This window comes from Globicephala melas, chromosome 12 (assembly GCF_963455315.2).
Source record: "Globicephala melas chromosome 12, mGloMel1.2, whole genome shotgun sequence".
NCBI classification, from domain to species: domain Eukaryota; kingdom Metazoa; phylum Chordata; class Mammalia; order Artiodactyla; family Delphinidae; genus Globicephala; species Globicephala melas.
Genome location: NC_083325.1, coordinates 8,861,336 through 8,878,986, shown reverse-complemented (window position 1 = coordinate 8,878,986; position 17,651 = coordinate 8,861,336). Strand labels below are relative to the sequence as shown.

At 39.5% G+C, this 17,651-nt stretch overlaps 1 protein-coding gene across 1 annotated transcript in view; it reads left to right on the top strand.

Moving 5' to 3' along the window:
- The window catches only part of VWA3B (von Willebrand factor A domain containing 3B), a 216,764-nt gene that overhangs the window by 123,275 nt on the left and 75,838 nt on the right, over positions 1-17,651 (top strand). Inside the window, exons 15-16 of the mRNA XM_060309302.1 lie at positions 8,964-9,091; positions 12,197-12,339. Of these exons, the coding sequence (XP_060165285.1) occupies positions 8,964-9,091; positions 12,197-12,339 (271 nt within the window). The remainder of the gene's footprint in view (positions 1-8,963; positions 9,092-12,196; positions 12,340-17,651) is intronic.

Below are 17,651 nucleotides of genomic sequence, written 5' to 3'. Positions count from 1 at the left end.
AACACCTGAGCTAAGGCACCTGTGACAATGCAGATTCCTGGGTTCTACTTCAGAGCTACTAAATCAGGGTCTAGGCATAGAGGCCTAGGAATCTTAATATATTTTGTTTTTTTCTATGCTTTTTATTATGGAAAGTTTCAGACAAACACAAAAGTAGAAGAGTATATGGACCATGTACCTATCAGTCAAATTTAACAATTATCAGCATTTTGCCAAACTTCAGGAATCTGTATTTTTAACAAGCATCCTGGGGGTCCATACATAAAGTTCGTTAACCACTGCCTGTTTACAGACATTTGTGGGAAACTTCCAAAAAATTCAGATGTTAGGGAGTTGTCTTCTGACTTCTCAGGCTATATAACCATGTGACACCTGATAAAGCAATCCATTCTAATGCACTAATGGGAGAAAGTAAATAAAATCCTATGTTCCAGTCTTCCAGTCTTGGCCTGAAGGTATGCATTTCAAGAATGCCCTCGTATGGGCTTCCCTGGTGGTACAGTGGTTAAGAATCCGCCTGCCAATGCAGGAGACATGGGTTCGAGCCCTGGTTCAGGAAGATCCCCCATGCCACGGAGCAACTAAGCCCGTGTACCACAACTACTGAGCCTGTGTTCTAAAGCCTGTGAGCCACAACTACTGAGCCCGCGTGCCTACAGCCCGTGCTCCGCAACAAGAGAAGCCACCGTAATGACAAGCCCACGCACCACAACGAAAGAGTAGTCCCCGCTTGTCACAACTAGAGAAAGCCCGCGCGCAGCAACAAAGAGCCAACACAGCCAAATAAATAAATAAATAAATAATCCTTTAAAGAAAAAAGAATGCCCTTCTAGAGAATGTGGTTTTTGTCCTACTGCCTGCTTTAAGGAGTGACAAACCAGAGTACTGATCAGTGCTTACATGTGAGGAAACTACCAGAGTCTGGGAAATGAATCATCCAAAGGAATTGGAGGGAACAGTACTCTGAGCTCACACAAGGCAGAGAATACTGACTACTTCCATCAGTCATACTGGAAAACCTCATAATCTTATGGGCATTGGGTAGAATTTAAAGAATGATCTTCTCTTAGCAGTGGGAACAACCAAGCACTGCTCCAGTTCTGTCTAGAAAATCTTAAATGCAAGACCTGAAAGGATCAGTCCATTTCCAAGGAACTTAACTGCATCTCTGAACAAACCCCAAGAATAATTATAGGAAAGCAAAAATATCCACCACTCAACAAAGTAAAATCGACAGTTTCTGACATCCAATCAAATAGTACCAGGTATGCAAAGAAGCAGGAAAATACAGGTCCATAATGAGGAGAAAAAGCAAACAGAAAAAGTGAAACATGTAAAACTGACTCAGATGTTAGTATTAGAGCATGAAAACAGTTATTGTAACTGTATTTGATATGTTCAAAACATTAGGGAGAGACATGGAAGATACAAGTAAGACACAAGCTTCTGGAGATAAAAAAAAGTACCATGTATGAGATAAAAAAATACATGTAAATAGGATGAACAGCAGATCAGACATTGCAGAACAAAAGATTAGTAAACTGCAAGATAGCAATAGAAATATCCAAAATGTAACGTAGGAAAGAAAGAGAATTAAAACCAAAAAACCAGAAAAATAGAAAACAAGGCATCAGTGAGCTGTGGAAAAATTCAAGTAGCTTAAACATATATGAAGCAATAGTGACCAGAAATTTTACAAGTTGGATTTAAACTGTAAATCCACAGATCCAAGAAACTCAGTGAATCCCAAGCACAATAAACATGAAGGAGACGACACCAGGTTACATCAGAATCAAACTTCTCAAAAACAGTGACAAAGAGAAAATTTTAAAAGAAGGTGAATTATGTACAGAGGAACAAAGATAAGAATGACAGCAGATTTCTCATTAGAAACAATGCAAGTGAAAAGAGAGTGACGTGACATTTTCAAAGTACTGAAAGAAAAACATATGTCAGGGTAGAATCTATATGCAGAATGTATTTCAAAAAGCAAAGTTAATAAAGATATACAAAAACTGAAGTAAGTCATCACCGATAAACTTGCAATACAAGAAATGTTAAAGAGAGTACTATATGTAGAAGGGAATCACACCAGATAGAAATACAGACCTACACCAAGGAATGAAGAGCAAAGGAAATGGTAACTGCATGGGTAAATACGTTTTTTTACCTTGTTATTTAAATCTAATTATAAATAACTGGAGGGATTTCCAGTTCCAGCAATAATGGAGTAGCCCCATTCCTCCTAGGTCCTCTGTCTTACAGCTTAAAAGCCCTGGACATAAAACAACAAACAAGCAAAGGAAGACTCTGAAAAGTAGAAAGAAGGAGGTGGAATGCCTTGGGGACCTCAGAACCTAAGGAATGACGTGGCATGAGTTCTGTGGGTTTTATTATTGTCTTCCATATACCCCAGATGGGGCACTGCCAAAGCCTCCAACCTGGAATCCCTAACAGGCACAGACCCAAAAAATGACCCAAGAACAACCTATTTCCCCTAGCTTAGCCAAAGACCTTTTTGGCAATACCTGCCCTACTCCAGCCATACATCAATGGGAAGACTACATCCCCTTCCCCAGGATTTCAGTGGAGCTGAACAGGGAGATGATCTTCCGTTACCACCCACCTGCTCCATGGAAGGAAGTGATGGTGCTCTGATATCCCTGTCAGGTGGTATCAGTATATCTGCCCAGAGAGCTAATATTCCAGCCCTGACATGATGGAAGCCGGTGGCAATGCTTCTCTGCTGGGGTAGTGTGAGTGGGGCTGAATGGAAAGTTGATTCTCCAAACCCCACCAGGCAGAAGCAGGTGTGCAGCAAATCCTGCGCTAAGGTAGTATCAGAGGATTGAGAGGGAAGCTGGTCATCCATCCCGCCCCACTCCGGTAGAAGTAAGCAGTGCCCTCGTTCCCTAAGCAGGGTGTTGTCCAAGGCGTCCCGTGGGCAAGCTGAACCACCGTCCCACCAGGCAGCGCTGAGACTTAGCAAGGCACTGTGAGACCAGGAGCATCACTGCTAAGTCCAGTGGCAGCTGAACCACCGTCCCACCAGGCAGCGCTGAGACTTAACAAGGCACTGTGAGATCAGGGGCATCACTGCTATTCTTCACCACAGGCTTCATGGCAGAGGGATCAGCAAGGAGCTAAGCTTCCACAAACACCCAGCATCAATGAAAATGAAAAAGTAAGTGTGGGCTGGGGATAGGTGACAGACACTCCACTTTCCCCCATCCTTTGTGTCAGTGAGGCTTGGTGGGAAGCTGCCTCCAAAACACCCACCAGCATAAGATAGTTGAGGTAGTATGAAATAGGACTAACCCCACAGCGCTCCTCCCGCAGTGGAGAGCTGAGCCTCTACCTCTATCCAGCATCAACAAGGTCAAAGGAGGTGTGCTATGTGGGGCTACTCAGTGCTCTGTTAACCCCTACCCTTAGGAGCCTCTGACTGTGAACAAAGTGGAGATAACTGTCCCACGAAAAGAGAGCTGAACTCCTGACTCTGGCCGCTGTGACAGTTCGCCTTGATGAAAACAGCTGAAAAAAAAAAAATCACCAGATACACAGGTATGCCCAAATGAAAATGAACTTTAACTATAAAAGTTCCCAAATATATAAAACATGTACCAGAAAAACAGGTTTACTGGAGTAAGTGAGAGGACTAGTCAAAGGGACACAGCCACAAGTGGCCCCCTCTGGGAAGCCTCTTTACCCCCATGGTCCTGAGACTCCACCTCTGTACAGAGATGCCAGAGTGGGAGGGAAAAATAGGCCGGAGGGACCCAGCCCAAGCAAATGATCCACTCCAGGAAAACCCTTTATCAATGGGTCAAAGAAAAGTTCTCAATTTGCTTAGAACTGAATGAAAACAAAAATGCACATCAAACTATGTGGAACGCAGCTAAAACAGTGTTGGGAGTGAAATTTATAGCACTAAATGCTTATATTGGAAACAAGAAAATGTATTGAATCAACAATCTGCATTCTCACCCCAAGAAACTAGAACAAGAAGAGCAAAATAAACCCAAAGCAATCAGAAGGAAGGAAACAATGAAGATGAGAGCATAAAATCAGTGAAATTGAAAATAGTAAAACAGTAGAGAAAATCAATGAGACAAAAAGCTGTTCCTTTGAAAAAAAATTCTCAAGAATTTGATAAAACCTCTCAGAAGGCTGACAAAGACAAAGAGAGTAGACACAAAGCACTTATATCGGGAATGAAATAGGGGACATCACAGTAGATCTCACAGTCATTAAAAGATAATAAAAGGAATACAACAAACAACTTTGCATTCATAAATTTGACAACTTAGAAAAAACATGGACCACTTCCACAAAATCCACCAACTACCAAAACTCAACCAAGATAAAATGGACAATGTGAATAGCACTAAAATTATAAAAAACTGAATTTATAATTTTAAAACTTCTGAAAAAGAAATACCAAGGCTCAGATGGCTCCATGGAGAATTTTAACAAACAGTTCAAAAAATAATTAAACCAATTTATTTCAAAAAATAGGAGAGATCACTTCCTTCCTAATTCTCTTTATGAGGCCAGTATTGCCTTGACACCAAAACCAGAAGACAGTATTAAAAAAAAAAAGAAATCCACAGACCAATACACCAATGAACAACGATGCAAAAATCCTCAATAATACATTAGTAACTTGAATCCAGCAGTGTATAAAAGAATTATACATTATGACCAAGGGGGATTTTACTCAGATGTACAAGGCTGGTTTGACATTAGAAAATCAATCAACGTAATCAAGCGTATTAACTGGCTAAAGAAGAGAAATCATATGGTTGTATTATTGTGCACAAATAGCCTTGACCAAATGCAACACCCATTAATAATAAAAAACTCAGCAAAATAGAAACAGAGGGGAACTTGCTCAACTTACATCAACTTAATACCTACGAGTAAAATCATACTTAATAGTGAAAGATTGAATAATTTCCTCCTAAGATCAAGAACGTAGCAAAGGCATCCACTCTCACCACTCATATTTAACATACGACTGGAAGCTGTACCCATGGCAACAAGGCAAGAGAATAAACAAAAGGCATACAGATCAGAAAGGAAGAAAGAGACCTGTCCCTATTTGCTCGTAACATGTTGTCTACACATAAAACCCCAAGGAGCTAAAAAACAAAGCAAAACTCCTAGAACTATTAAGTGAGTTCAGCAAGGCCACTGGTTACAAGATCAGCACACAAAATTCAATCACATTTTGAGAAGTCAAAATTAAATATTCCATATTATTTACAATTGCTCCAAAGAATATGAAATACTTAGATGTATATTTTAAAAATATGTACAGGATTTTTATGCTGAAAATTACAAAAGGCTGAAGAAAGAAATCAAAGAAAACCTAAATAAATGGACAGGTGTATACCTTGTTCATGGATTGGATGACTGAACATATTAGCGATCTATTTGATTTATAGATTTAATCCAATTCCTGTCAAAATCCCAGAAAGGTTTTTTACAGATGTGGTCAAGCTTATTCTAAAATCTATATGGCAAGTCACAGGCCCTAGAAAACCCTACAAATCTTGAAAAAGAAGAATAAAGTGGGAGAAATAATTGCAGTATTAAGGCTTACAGTGTAGCTGCGTTAGTTAAGGCAGTATGGCTTTGGTGGAGAAACAGACACCTAGACCAATGGATAGAGCATAGAACCCAGAAGTATACCCGGCATGCCAGTATGCCAAACTGATTTTTGACAAAGGTACAAAAGCAATTCAATGGGGGAAGGAGAGCCTTTTCAAAAAATGGTTGGAGCAGTTGGACATTCACAGACAAAATAGTGAACCTCAACCTAAACCTCACCCTTCATGCAAATATTAACTCAAAATGGATTATGGACTTAAATATAAAACATAAAACTATAAAAATTCTGGAAAGAAATATGGAAGAAAATCTCAAGGACCTTGGGCTAGGCAAAGAATTTTTAGTCTTGAGAACAAAAGCATGAGCCATAAAAGAAAAGATGGATAAATTGGACCTCATCAAAAATAAAACCTTTTGCTTTGCAAAAGACCCTGTTAACAGGATGAAAAGACACTGGGAGTGTCTGCCGTTCCCTTGGGAGAAACTGGGCGAAGAGTACATGGGATCTCTCTGTATTATTTATTACAGCTGCATGAAATCTACAGTTATTTAATTTTAAAAAGACAATTTACTGGTAAAGCAAAAAATAATCATAAATTCAACATCTAGTGATAAACTGCTCAAAAGACCCAAATTACCAAAACTCTCTCAAGAAGAAATAGATAACCTGAACAGCCTTACATCTATTTAAGAAATTGAATTTGTAGTTAAAAACCTTTATGCATAGAAGCCTCCAGGCCCAGATTGCTTTACTGCTAATTTACATCAAACATTTAAAGGAGAAAATAATATCAGTTCTACACAAACTCGTCTAGGAAAATGAAAGGAGGGAATACTTTCATATGAGGCAAGCATTAACCTGATACCAAACCCTCGCAAATACAATCAGACAAGAAACTTACCGGCTAATATTCCTTACGCATACAGAAGTCGAATGCATAAGGACCAAGTTGGGTTTATCCCAGAAATGCAAGTTCTGTTTAACATTTGAAAATTGATATACAATTCACCAAATTAACATACTTTATTAAAAACCTTACAGTCATCTCAATTTATGCAGAAAAAGTTTTGACAAAACCTAACACACTTTTCTAATGAAATCTCTCAGCAAAACATGAACAGAACAGACTTCCTCATTCTGTTAGATGGCACTTAGGAAAAACCTACAGCTAGCACCATACTCTAATAGTAAAAGATTGTACGGTTTCCCCCTCACATCAGTAAAATGGCAAGGTTGTCTGCTTTCACCACTCCTATTCAACAGTGTAATGGAAATTCTAGTTAGCCCAATAAACCAGGGGGCAGGAAAACCATCCAGAATGGAAAGGATGAAGTAAAACCGTCTTTATTTTCATTCAGCATGGTTATATATGTAGAAAATCCAATGGAATATACAAAAGTGCTGCTGGAGCTAATCATTGAATTTAGCAAGATTGTAGGATACAAGGTCAACATACAAAAATGAATTTTGTTTCTACATATTAGCAAAGAAAAATAAAAATTATCATTTACAATAGCATCAAAAGTATGAAACATGTAGGGACAAATTTGTCAAAATATGTGAAAGGGCCTGTATACTGAAAACTACAAAACATTGCCGAGGGATGTATCTTGTTTACGAGTCAGAAGACATCACAGTGTTAATATGTGCGTTCTTTCTCAATTGATCTTTAGATTCATCACAATCCCAATCAAAATCTCAGCAGGTTTTTTCAATTAAAAATTGACAAACTAATTCCATGGAAACTTTGAAAAAGAAAATCAAAGTTGGAGGACTAATACTGCCTGATCTCAAGACATATAAAGCTATAGTTATCAAGACAGGGTGGTATTAGTGTAAAGATAGGTATATAGATCAGCAGAACAGAATAGCAAAACCAGAAATAGACTGACACATATGTAGACAACTGATTTTCAACAAAGATGCAAAGGCAATTCAGTGGAAAAAGGATATAGTTTTTTTATTCCCCCCCAAAATGGTGTTGGAACAATTGGACAAAATAAACACAATTTCCTCCATACATCATGCCTATTCAAAAATTAATATGATACATGGATCCAAATGATACATGGATCCAAATGTAAAATCTAGGTCTTTTCCAGGTAGAGGAGAACATATGAAAAACCCTTTGAGACACTGTGTTAGTCCCCAAAAAATTTTTAATAGGTTATCAAAAGCATAGTCTATATAAGAACAAACTGATAAATTTGAGTTGATCAAAATTAAAAGCTTCTCTTTAAAAAACAATGCTAAGATAATGAAAAGACAAGTTGTAGACTGGGAGAAAATGTTTCCAGATTGTATATCTAATAAAGGACTAGTATCCAGAACATATAAAGATCTCTCAAAACTCAAAGAAACAAAAAATAAGCAAAAGATTTGGACAGACATTTCATCAAAGAAGATATATGCATGGCAAACAAGATCATGAAAAGATGGTTAACATCATTCGTCATTAGGGAAATACACATTAACCATGATGAGATACCACTACACAGCTATCAGAATGGCTATAATTAAGACAACTGACCTCATCAAGTGTTTGCAATTATATGAAGGAACTAGAACTCTCATTCATTACTGGAGGGAATGTAAACTAGTACAACCATTCTGGAAAAGTTTGATAGTTTCTTTAAAAGTTCAACATCACCAACCATTTGATCCAACCATTCCATTCCTATTTATTTACCCAAGAGAAATGAAAGCAGATGTCCATACAAAGACTTGTGCACAAATGTTCACAGCTTTAGTATTTATAATAGCCCAAACCTGGAAACTCAAACGTCCATCCACAGGTGACTAAATTTTGAATTCGGTATGTAATAGAATACTATTCAGCCATAAAAATGAATGTACTACTGATTTATGCTACATCATGGGTGAATCTCAAAATAATTATAAAAGTAAAGCAAGCTAGACCAAAAAAGGGGTATATACTATATGAGTCCATTTAAATAAAATTCCAGAAAATTGAAACTAATATTATATAGTGACAGAAAGGAGATGAGTAGTTGGTTGGGGGAAGAGAGGTTTTGAGGCAGAGGAAAGGCAGATTTACAATGGGAAACTAGAAGGCTTTCGGGGGTAATGGATATGATTATTGTCTTCATTGCAGTGATGACTTCACAGGTGTGACTGTCGAAACTACTCAAATGGCACACTTCACGTACATTCAGTTTATTATAATATAAATGAATTATACCTCAATTGGGCTGTCTAAAAAAGGAATAATATAAGAACTACATGAAATTCTTTAGATTCTCCTTTTCCTGATACAGTTCGTTTTCTGTTAGAAATGTTTGAAATCTGAACTCTAATCTCGTAATGCATTAACTTATTTTGGCAGAATGAAGATCTGACTCTTTTAATTAAGGAAATGGAGCAGGGACGCAGTGACCTGGAGAGGGTACAAGACCTTTACTCGGAGTCCTTGGTCATGGACTGGTGGTACAACGGAGAAAAGGATGGAGACAGGTGAGCACAGCAGAGCTCCCACTTCCCCATCGCAGGGGGTCCCCTAGGATGCTCTGCTGGATCTCTTTGCCACTTCTTTCTGCAGTGCTTTGTGAGATTTCTTTTAAAGAATCACATAGTATGATTATGTCAGGATTTTTGTTTAAGCAAAGGGAACTCATAATCTAGTAAATTAATAATGATTGGCGGACTTTCCTGGTGGCACAGTGGTTAAGAATCCACCTGCCAATGCAGGAGACACGGGTTCGAGCCCTGGTCTGAGAAGATCCCACATGCCACAGAGTAACTAAGCCAGTGCGCCACAACTACTGAGCCTGCGCTCTAGAGCCCGCAAGCCACAACTACTGAGCCCACGTGCCACAACTACTGAAGCCCACGCACCTAGAGCCCGTGCTCCGCAACAAGAGAAGCCAGCGCAATGAGAAGCCTGCGCACCGCAATGAAGAGTAGCCCCCGCTCACCACAACTAGAGAAAGCCCAGGCACAGCAATGAAGACCCAACGCAGCCAAAAATAAAAATAAATAACTTAAAAATTTTTAAAATATATTAAAAAAATAATAACGATTTTTTTTTTGACTTACAGAGGCCACATGGTCATCCTTATATGTAGATTCTGAAACCCTTGCATGAGCCCTAAGGATGTCTCATTTCCACCCAGTGAGGACAATACCCCCCACCAACCGAAGCAGTGATGGAGCAGAGCAGGAGTGCTGTGTCATGAAGGAGATCTGACTCAGGGTCAGGAGGCCAAGGTCCAGACTTCACTCTGTGTGGCCTTGGTGGATCTCCATATTGTCCATTGCCATGGGTCTCAGTTTCCTCATCTTTAAAATGATGGCTGTGGTGGTAGAATTTGGGATAGACGATTCCTTAGGTCTTTTCCCATCCTATATTCTAATATGTTTATTTTGGGGGTTTTTGTGTTTGGTTGGTTGGTTGGTTTTGGGGTTTTTTTGGCCGTGCCACATGGCTTGTGGGATCTTAGTTCCCCAACCAGGGATTGAACCTGGGCCCTCGGCAGTGAGGGCGCAGAGTCCTAACCACTGGGCCGCCAGGGAATTCCCTCTAATATGTTTCTAACTAGTAGTTCTTAAATAAAGATCAAAACCACCCTAACAAACACTCAGAAAATGTGTCAAATCTTATTTAAATGATTTCACATTGTACACATATTCAAGTGTCACAGCTTCATATAAATACCCCATCAGGAAGATGTCTTTTTATTTAAAAGAGTGATAGCAAAATGGAAAGAAGTTGAAAATACATATTAATCAGGATTTCTCCTTCTTCGAAATTTATTGTCTTCCTCTTAGCAAACTAAGCATTTAATATGGGCTGGGGGCAGGGCATGAGCATGGAATCAGTAAAAAGATAAATGTTATACCAGGCATCTCTTTTTTTTTTGCAGTAAGTGGGCCTCTCACTGTTGTGGCCTCTCCTGTTGCGGAGCACAGGCTCCGGACGCGCAGGCTCAGTGGCCATGGCTCACGGGCCTAGCCGCTCCGCGGCATGTGGGATCTTCCCGGACCAGGGCACGAACCTGTGTCCCCTGCATCGGCAGGCGGACTCTCAACCACTGCGCCACCAGGGAAGCCCCCAGGCATCTCTTATAATGAGATTTTACAGCATTATTTTTTTTTAATTTGTTTGGGAAAGCTTAGATACATCTCCTAAATCTGGAGAATTTAAGCAAATAAACTAAGAAATAAATGAGCAGCACATCAGTGTCAATTATCTTCTCTATACTTTTCAGCTAGTACCTTACCTGTCTTCTTCCCCTTGCTTAATCAAACTAAAAAATGTCAGGACAACATGACCAGCTATTGCTTGGAAGTTGGTTTGGTCAGTTGACTGTAGCTGCTATTGATTGACTAGTAGATGTATTTTTGGTTTTTTATATGTATATATATTTTAGGGGCTCTAAGGAGCAGGTTCTAGAGTCATGCAGAGGAGTGTTTTAATCCAGGCTTCCCACCATTACATGTTAGTAACTTTGGGCAAGCTACTTAACCTCACTGAGCCTCAATTTCCTCATCTATAAGAGGGGAATAATGGTCATCATAGGGTTGTTGGGTGGATTAAATGAGGGCATGCCTGGCACATAATAAGAGCTCTGAATTAATATAAAGAAAAGAGTAAAATGCAGTGCCTCATTCTATAGATATTATGCTTCTGTACTTCCTTATAACATATCATTAGGAAAAGTTAATTCGCCTACCTAGCTGTGGTTGAAAACAGATTGAGTTTTTTACCAGGTGGAATAAATGTTACAGCCTCCAAATCTCATCTCCCTTCTTTCTTTTTTCAAACATTTACTAGTACAAATCATACGCCAGGCGAACTGGGGTGCACAGATGAATGTAAGCCTGGGCCCTTGTCACAGGATGCAGTGTGGTGGGGCATCATGGGACACTGGGCGGGTGCTCCATGGAGATGGGCTTGGAGGGGGAGGTGAAGGAAGGAAGGCGTGCTTTACAGTGTTGGAGCAGGAGGTTGTTCTGGAAACTCCTTTCTGTGGTTGCTGTGTTCAGAGTGTCAGAGAAGGTGTGTCTGGGAAAATATTTAGGAATTTTGGGGGATCCCTCCTGGCCCGAGATCTTCAACAGAATGGTTTGCCATGATCTGGTGCTGGCAGAGGGTTCAAGGCAGGGGTTTCCCTTCTCTGGCTTTTATAAGAGCTAGCTGTTCAACCCTTTAGTTAGAGAAAAGGGTTTCTATAATGCTTTCTGCTTTACAACAGACTCTTTCTGGAGTTAATCCTCTCATCAGCTCCATGCTGTTAGGGCCCAGCTGATGTTTCCTTCAGTTTGTGGGTGAGGGAAGTGATGAAATTTAGAGGATCGAGCGACTGCACTTAGTCACATAGCTGGCAAGGAACAGAGCTGTGGTGTGAGCCAGGGCTGGGCTCCTGTCCACTCTTCTGCGGGGGCAGAGATAAATGACTATTCTTATTTTAACCAAATATAAGGGGAGCGGCTCACTTCTTAAGCTTGCAGCATTCAACACGATTGTATTGATCTAGCTCTGCCTTGTTGATGGAAATTTTGTTTCCCCCTCCTTTTTTTTTTCTTTTATTTTCTTTGTCTACTTTTTATCTAAAACAGGCATCAAAAAGAAATCTGTTCCATTGTTTCAACCCCAGAAAAATGTGCAAAATCTCACGCTGATGTCGAATCAACACGAACGTCGAAAGTACCAGAGGACCTGTCAAGTCAAAAGATTCAGAAAAAGAAGGTCCTCCACGCAGGTATCAGTGAACGAAATGATTTGACTCTCATTACCAGTTTTCCTTTAATGCAAGAAGGTAGAATAAAACTAAAGCCCCATAATATTTTAAAAGAAGCCTAAACCTGTGTTTTTTTAATTGAAATTTTTATAGAAGTGATTATACATTCACATGCAGTTATGAGAAATAATACAGAGAGCTCCCGTATATCTGCTCTTCACCCAGCTTCACCCAATGGTAACATCTTGAAAAAATAGTACAATTTTGCAACCATAAGATCGACATTGATACAATCCACGATCTTACTCAGATTGCCCCAGTTTTACATGTGTTCATTTATGTGTGTGTGTGTGTACTTGTATATGATTTTATCATACATGGTTTCATATTTCCACCATCACAGTCAAGCTACAGAACATCTCCATCACCACAAGAATCCCTGGCATTGCTCTTTTATAACCACGGCCATCTCCCTCCGACACCCTTTCCCAATTCTTGGGGACCACTAAGTTCTCCATTTCTAAAATGTTGTCATTTCAAAAATGTTATATAAAATGGAATTATACAGCACATAACCTCTGGGTTTTGGCTTTTTTCACTCAACATATTTTCCTTGGGATTCATCCAGATTTCTGGCAGGTATCAGCAGTTCAGTCCTTTTCATTACAGAGTAGTAGCCTGTGATATGGATGTACCAGAGTTGGTTTAACCATTCATCTGTTGAAGGACATCTGGGTTGTTTCCAGTTTGGGGCTATCAGGAATACAGCAGTTATAAACATTTTTGTACAGGTTTTATGTGAACATAGTTTTTCATTTCTTTAAGATAAAGCCCAAGGGTGCCATTGCTGAGTCATATAGTATTGAATGTTTAGTTTTATAAGAAACTGCCAGACTACTTGCTGGAGTGGCTGTGCCATTTTATATTATCACAGCAAAGAATGAGTGATTCAGTCTCTCCACATTCTCGCCAGAACTTGGTATTGATTGTCGCTCTTTTCTATTTTAACTGTTCTGATAGGTATGTAACATCTCACGGTGGTTTTTACTTGCATTTCCCTAATGGCTAGTGATATTGAACATCTTTTTATGTGCTCATTCACAATATATCCTCTTCTGTGAAATAGATATCCTCTTCCATATATCCTTTTCAGTGAAATGTCTGTGCCCATGTGCTTTGCCCATTTTCTATGTGGATCGATTTGTTTTTTATTGGTGAATTTTGAGAGTTCTTCATGTATTCTAGATACTAGGTCTTTATCAGATATGTCGTTTGCAAATGTTTTCTCCCAGTCTGTAGCTTGTCTTTTCGTCCTCTAATTAGGGTCTTTGGCCAGGCAAAAGCTTTTAATTTTGATAAGATCCAATTTATCAGTCTTTCCTTTATGGATCATGGTTTTGGTGTCAAATCTAAGAACTCTTTCCCTAACCCTAATTCCTGAAGATTAGCTTTTATGTTTTTTCCTACAGATTTTGTAGGTTTATATTTTACATTTAAGTCCATGATTCACTTGAGTTAATTTTTGTATAAGGTGTGAGTTTTAGATCAAGGTTTTTTATGTTTGTTTGTTGTTTGGCCTATAGATGTTGCTTCAGCAGCATTTGTTGAAAAGGCTATACTTACTCCATTGAATTAATTTTGCACCTTTGCCAAAGATCATCTGGGCATATCTGCGTGGGTTAAATCTAGACTGTATGTTCTGTTTCAGTGATCTATGTGTATATCTCTCCGCATAGATCACTGATCAATGTCTTCATTAATGTAGCTACCAGGTAAGCTTTAATATCAGATACAGTGATTCTTCCAACTTTATTTTTCTTCTGCAAAATTATTTTAGCTATTCTAGGGCCTGAAATTTCTGCTTAAATTTTAGAATATGTTTGTCTCTGTTTACTAAAAACCCTCTCAGATTTGATAGGAATTGCATTAAACCTGTAGATCAATTTGGGAACAACTGACATCTCCACAATGTTGATTCATCCAGCCTCTGAATGTGGCATGACCCATGAACATGACCCCTGACCATGACCATGTATTTAAATCTTCTTTGATGTCTTACAAGCAGCATTTTGTAATTTTCAGTTTACACATCCTGTACATATTTTGTTAAGTATATACCTAATTATTTCATTTGAGTATTTTGAACAATTACAAATGGTATTGGTTTTTTAATATAGGTTGCTGTATGTTCATTGTTAGTGTATCAACATGTGATTGATTTTGTGTGTTGATCCCATAATGAACAACCTTACAGAACTCACTTAATGGTGCTAGGGGTTTTTTGGGTTTTGTGGGTGTTTTTTTTTAAATTTTGGTGTGTGTGTGTGAATTCCTTACTGTTTTCACATATACAATATGTTATCTGCAAATTTGGACAGTTTTATCTTCTTTTCCAGTCTTTCTGGCTTTATCTCTTTTTCTTGCCTTGTTGGCAGAAGCTAAAACTTCCAGCACTATGTTTAACAAGGGTGATGAGAGTGGGCATCCTTGCCTTTATCCTGGTCTTAAGGGGGAAAGATATTCAATCTTTCCGCAGTAACTATGATTTTAGCTGTAGGTTTATTGTAGATATTCTTTATCAAGTTGAGGAAGTTCCCCTCATTCCCAGTTTTCTGAGAGTTTTTATCATGAGCTGGTGCTGGATTTTGTCAAATGCTCTTTCTGTGTCAAATGATATATCATATGGTTTTCCTTCTTTAGTCTATTGATATGATGGTGGATTACATTGATTGCTTCAAATGTTGAAGCAGCCTTGTATGTCTGGAATATCTTCCACTTGGCCTTAGTGTTTATTTGCAGTGCTTTTGAGTGTAACTCTTTGTATGGTTTCTCTGGGTATAGCAGCATATAAACATGACTTACAACACTCTTCTGGTATCAGCATTTTACCACTTTTTGTGAGTGTGGACATCTTACTTCAATTTAGGTTTCTTTGCCTTCCCCAGTTTTAAATATCATTGTCTTGAGTATCAGGTGATGCTACAATTTTTATTTAAATCATCAAATATGATTTCTAAATCTCAAGAGGAAAGGATAATCTATTGTATTTACCATATTTTTGCTCTCTTTTGTTCTTTCTTCCTTCCTGATTCTCCAAAGTTCCTTCTTTTATCATTTCCTGTCTGTTTGAGGAACTTCTTGTGTTCAGTCTTTAAAGGTAGGTCTGCTAGCCACAATTATTTTTTATTTTTTCCTTGTCTAGGAATGTTTTTATTTTCTCTTCGTTCCTGAAGGACATTTTTGCCATATTCAGAATTTGCAGTTGATTGTTCTTTCCTGTCTGTAGTTGAAAAACATAGTGCCTCTTCCTCGGGCCTCCTGCTTTTTAAATGTGAAATTTGCTGTTGTTCAAACTGGTGCTTCCCTCTAGGTACTGGGTCCTTTCTCTCTGGCTTGCTTTAAAAATTGTTTCTTTGTCTCGAATTTTCAGTGTTGAACTATAACGCATCTTGGCATGGATTTCCTTGGGTTTACCCTGTTTGGGGTTTGCACAGCTTCTTGATTTGTGTGTTGTATCTTTCACCAAATTGGGGAAGTTTTCGTCTATTATTCTTCAAATGGTCTCTCAGTCCCACTTTTTTCCTCCCTGTCTTGGGACTCTGATAATATAAATGTTGGGTATTTTGCTATTACCCTACAGGTCCCTGAGGCTCTGTTTATCTTTTTTTATTGTATTTTCTCTCTGTTGTTAAAATTGGCTGAATTCTATTTTTTATGTCCCCAGAGCTCTCTGATACTGCCCTCTGCCATTTTCACTCTACTACGGAGCTCATCCAACAATTTTTTTTTATTTCTCATATTTTATTTTTCAGTTCTACAATTTCCACTTGGAAACTTTTATAACTTCGGTTTCTTAGCTGAGATTTTCTATTTGTTTATTTGTTTCAAGAGAAATTGTAATTAATTGCTGAAGCATGTTTCTGACATGCTTTGAGATCCTTGTCAGGTAATTCCAGCTTCTGACTCATCATGGTATTGGCATCATTTGATTGTTTTTTCTCCATCAAGGTGTGATTTTCTTTATTCCTGATATGATGGGTGATTTTTTTTACAGTATCCTGAATGTTTTGTTTATTATATTAGGGACGCTGGATGCTGTGTAAATCTTTTATTTTAGGAAGCAGCTGTCCTGTTTAAAGTTAGCCCATAGGTCATGGCCTGCTCTTGTGGGTTGTGGTTCCGGTGGTAATTTCATTTTCACAGCCTTTGTGGTGTTATTTTGGTGCTTGGTTTCCTGGTGTCACTGGGGCTCCTACTGGTGCTGCCTGAGGGAGCAGAGGAGTATCCCAGGCCAGGATGCTAGATGCCTCTCAGTGGAGGAAGGTTGTGGTGGCTTCCCCTGCCACACACACACTGTCTCTTGCGTGTCCCCATGTCTCTGGGCAGGAGAAGAGAGCCTCAACCCTGTAGGGACCAAGAGGCATTGGCTGAAGCTTGGTCCCTCTTGCATGATCTGTCCATTTGCCCTGGTGTCTCTGTCTTGAGCCCATGGGGACAAAGAGGATTCCCATACTGGGCCACTTGTGCGGCAGCATCCCTTGTGCCAGTCCTGCCTGCCCATTCCAGGAAACGTGGCTTCTGCTAGAAATGCTGCTTGCCGCGCATCCTGAACGTCTTAATGGCCTTTGGTCATTTGTACCCGGTCACTTAGATTTGGGATTGTTGCTGTTGGCAGGCATCCCTGTGCTGAGTTTTTATTCTGTTTCAGTTTTTAATTTAGAAGAGTGATGAAATGTGGTGACTGACTGTACAGAGCTGGGGGAGTAGTTAAATGCTTGAATCCACTGCCAGATCAACATACTTTTACTCCTTATTTTCAAAGTTTGGGAATAGCACAGTTGTTATGTTTGGGGACTTCGGGAGCTAAATTTCATTTTCACTTGGACACACCTCTTGTGTTTGCCCAGCGAGTTTGATCGAGGTGGCCTGCCGGTGTGGTCAGGGGCAGGAGTTCAGCTCTCGTATGTGGATCATTCATCTCCTTTGCTCACAGACATGGCTCCTGAGAAAATTTATCCTTCTTAATTCCTTGTTACAGAGGCAGCCAAAACAGGAATCACCCTGTCTGTTGCCTAGGAAAACAAATAACACATAGCACACTCCTAACTCCATGCATGGAGACCACGGGTGTTATCTTCCTGTGCAAAAGATAGACAATGCAGGCTTCCCTGGTGGCGCAGTGGTTGAGAGTCCGCCTGCTGATGCAGGAGACACGGGTTGGTGCCCCGGTCCGGGAAGATCCCACATGCCGCGGAGCGGCTGGGCCCGTGAGCCATGGCCGCTGAGCCTGCGCGTCCGGAGACTGTGCTCCGCAGCGGGACAGGCCACAGCAG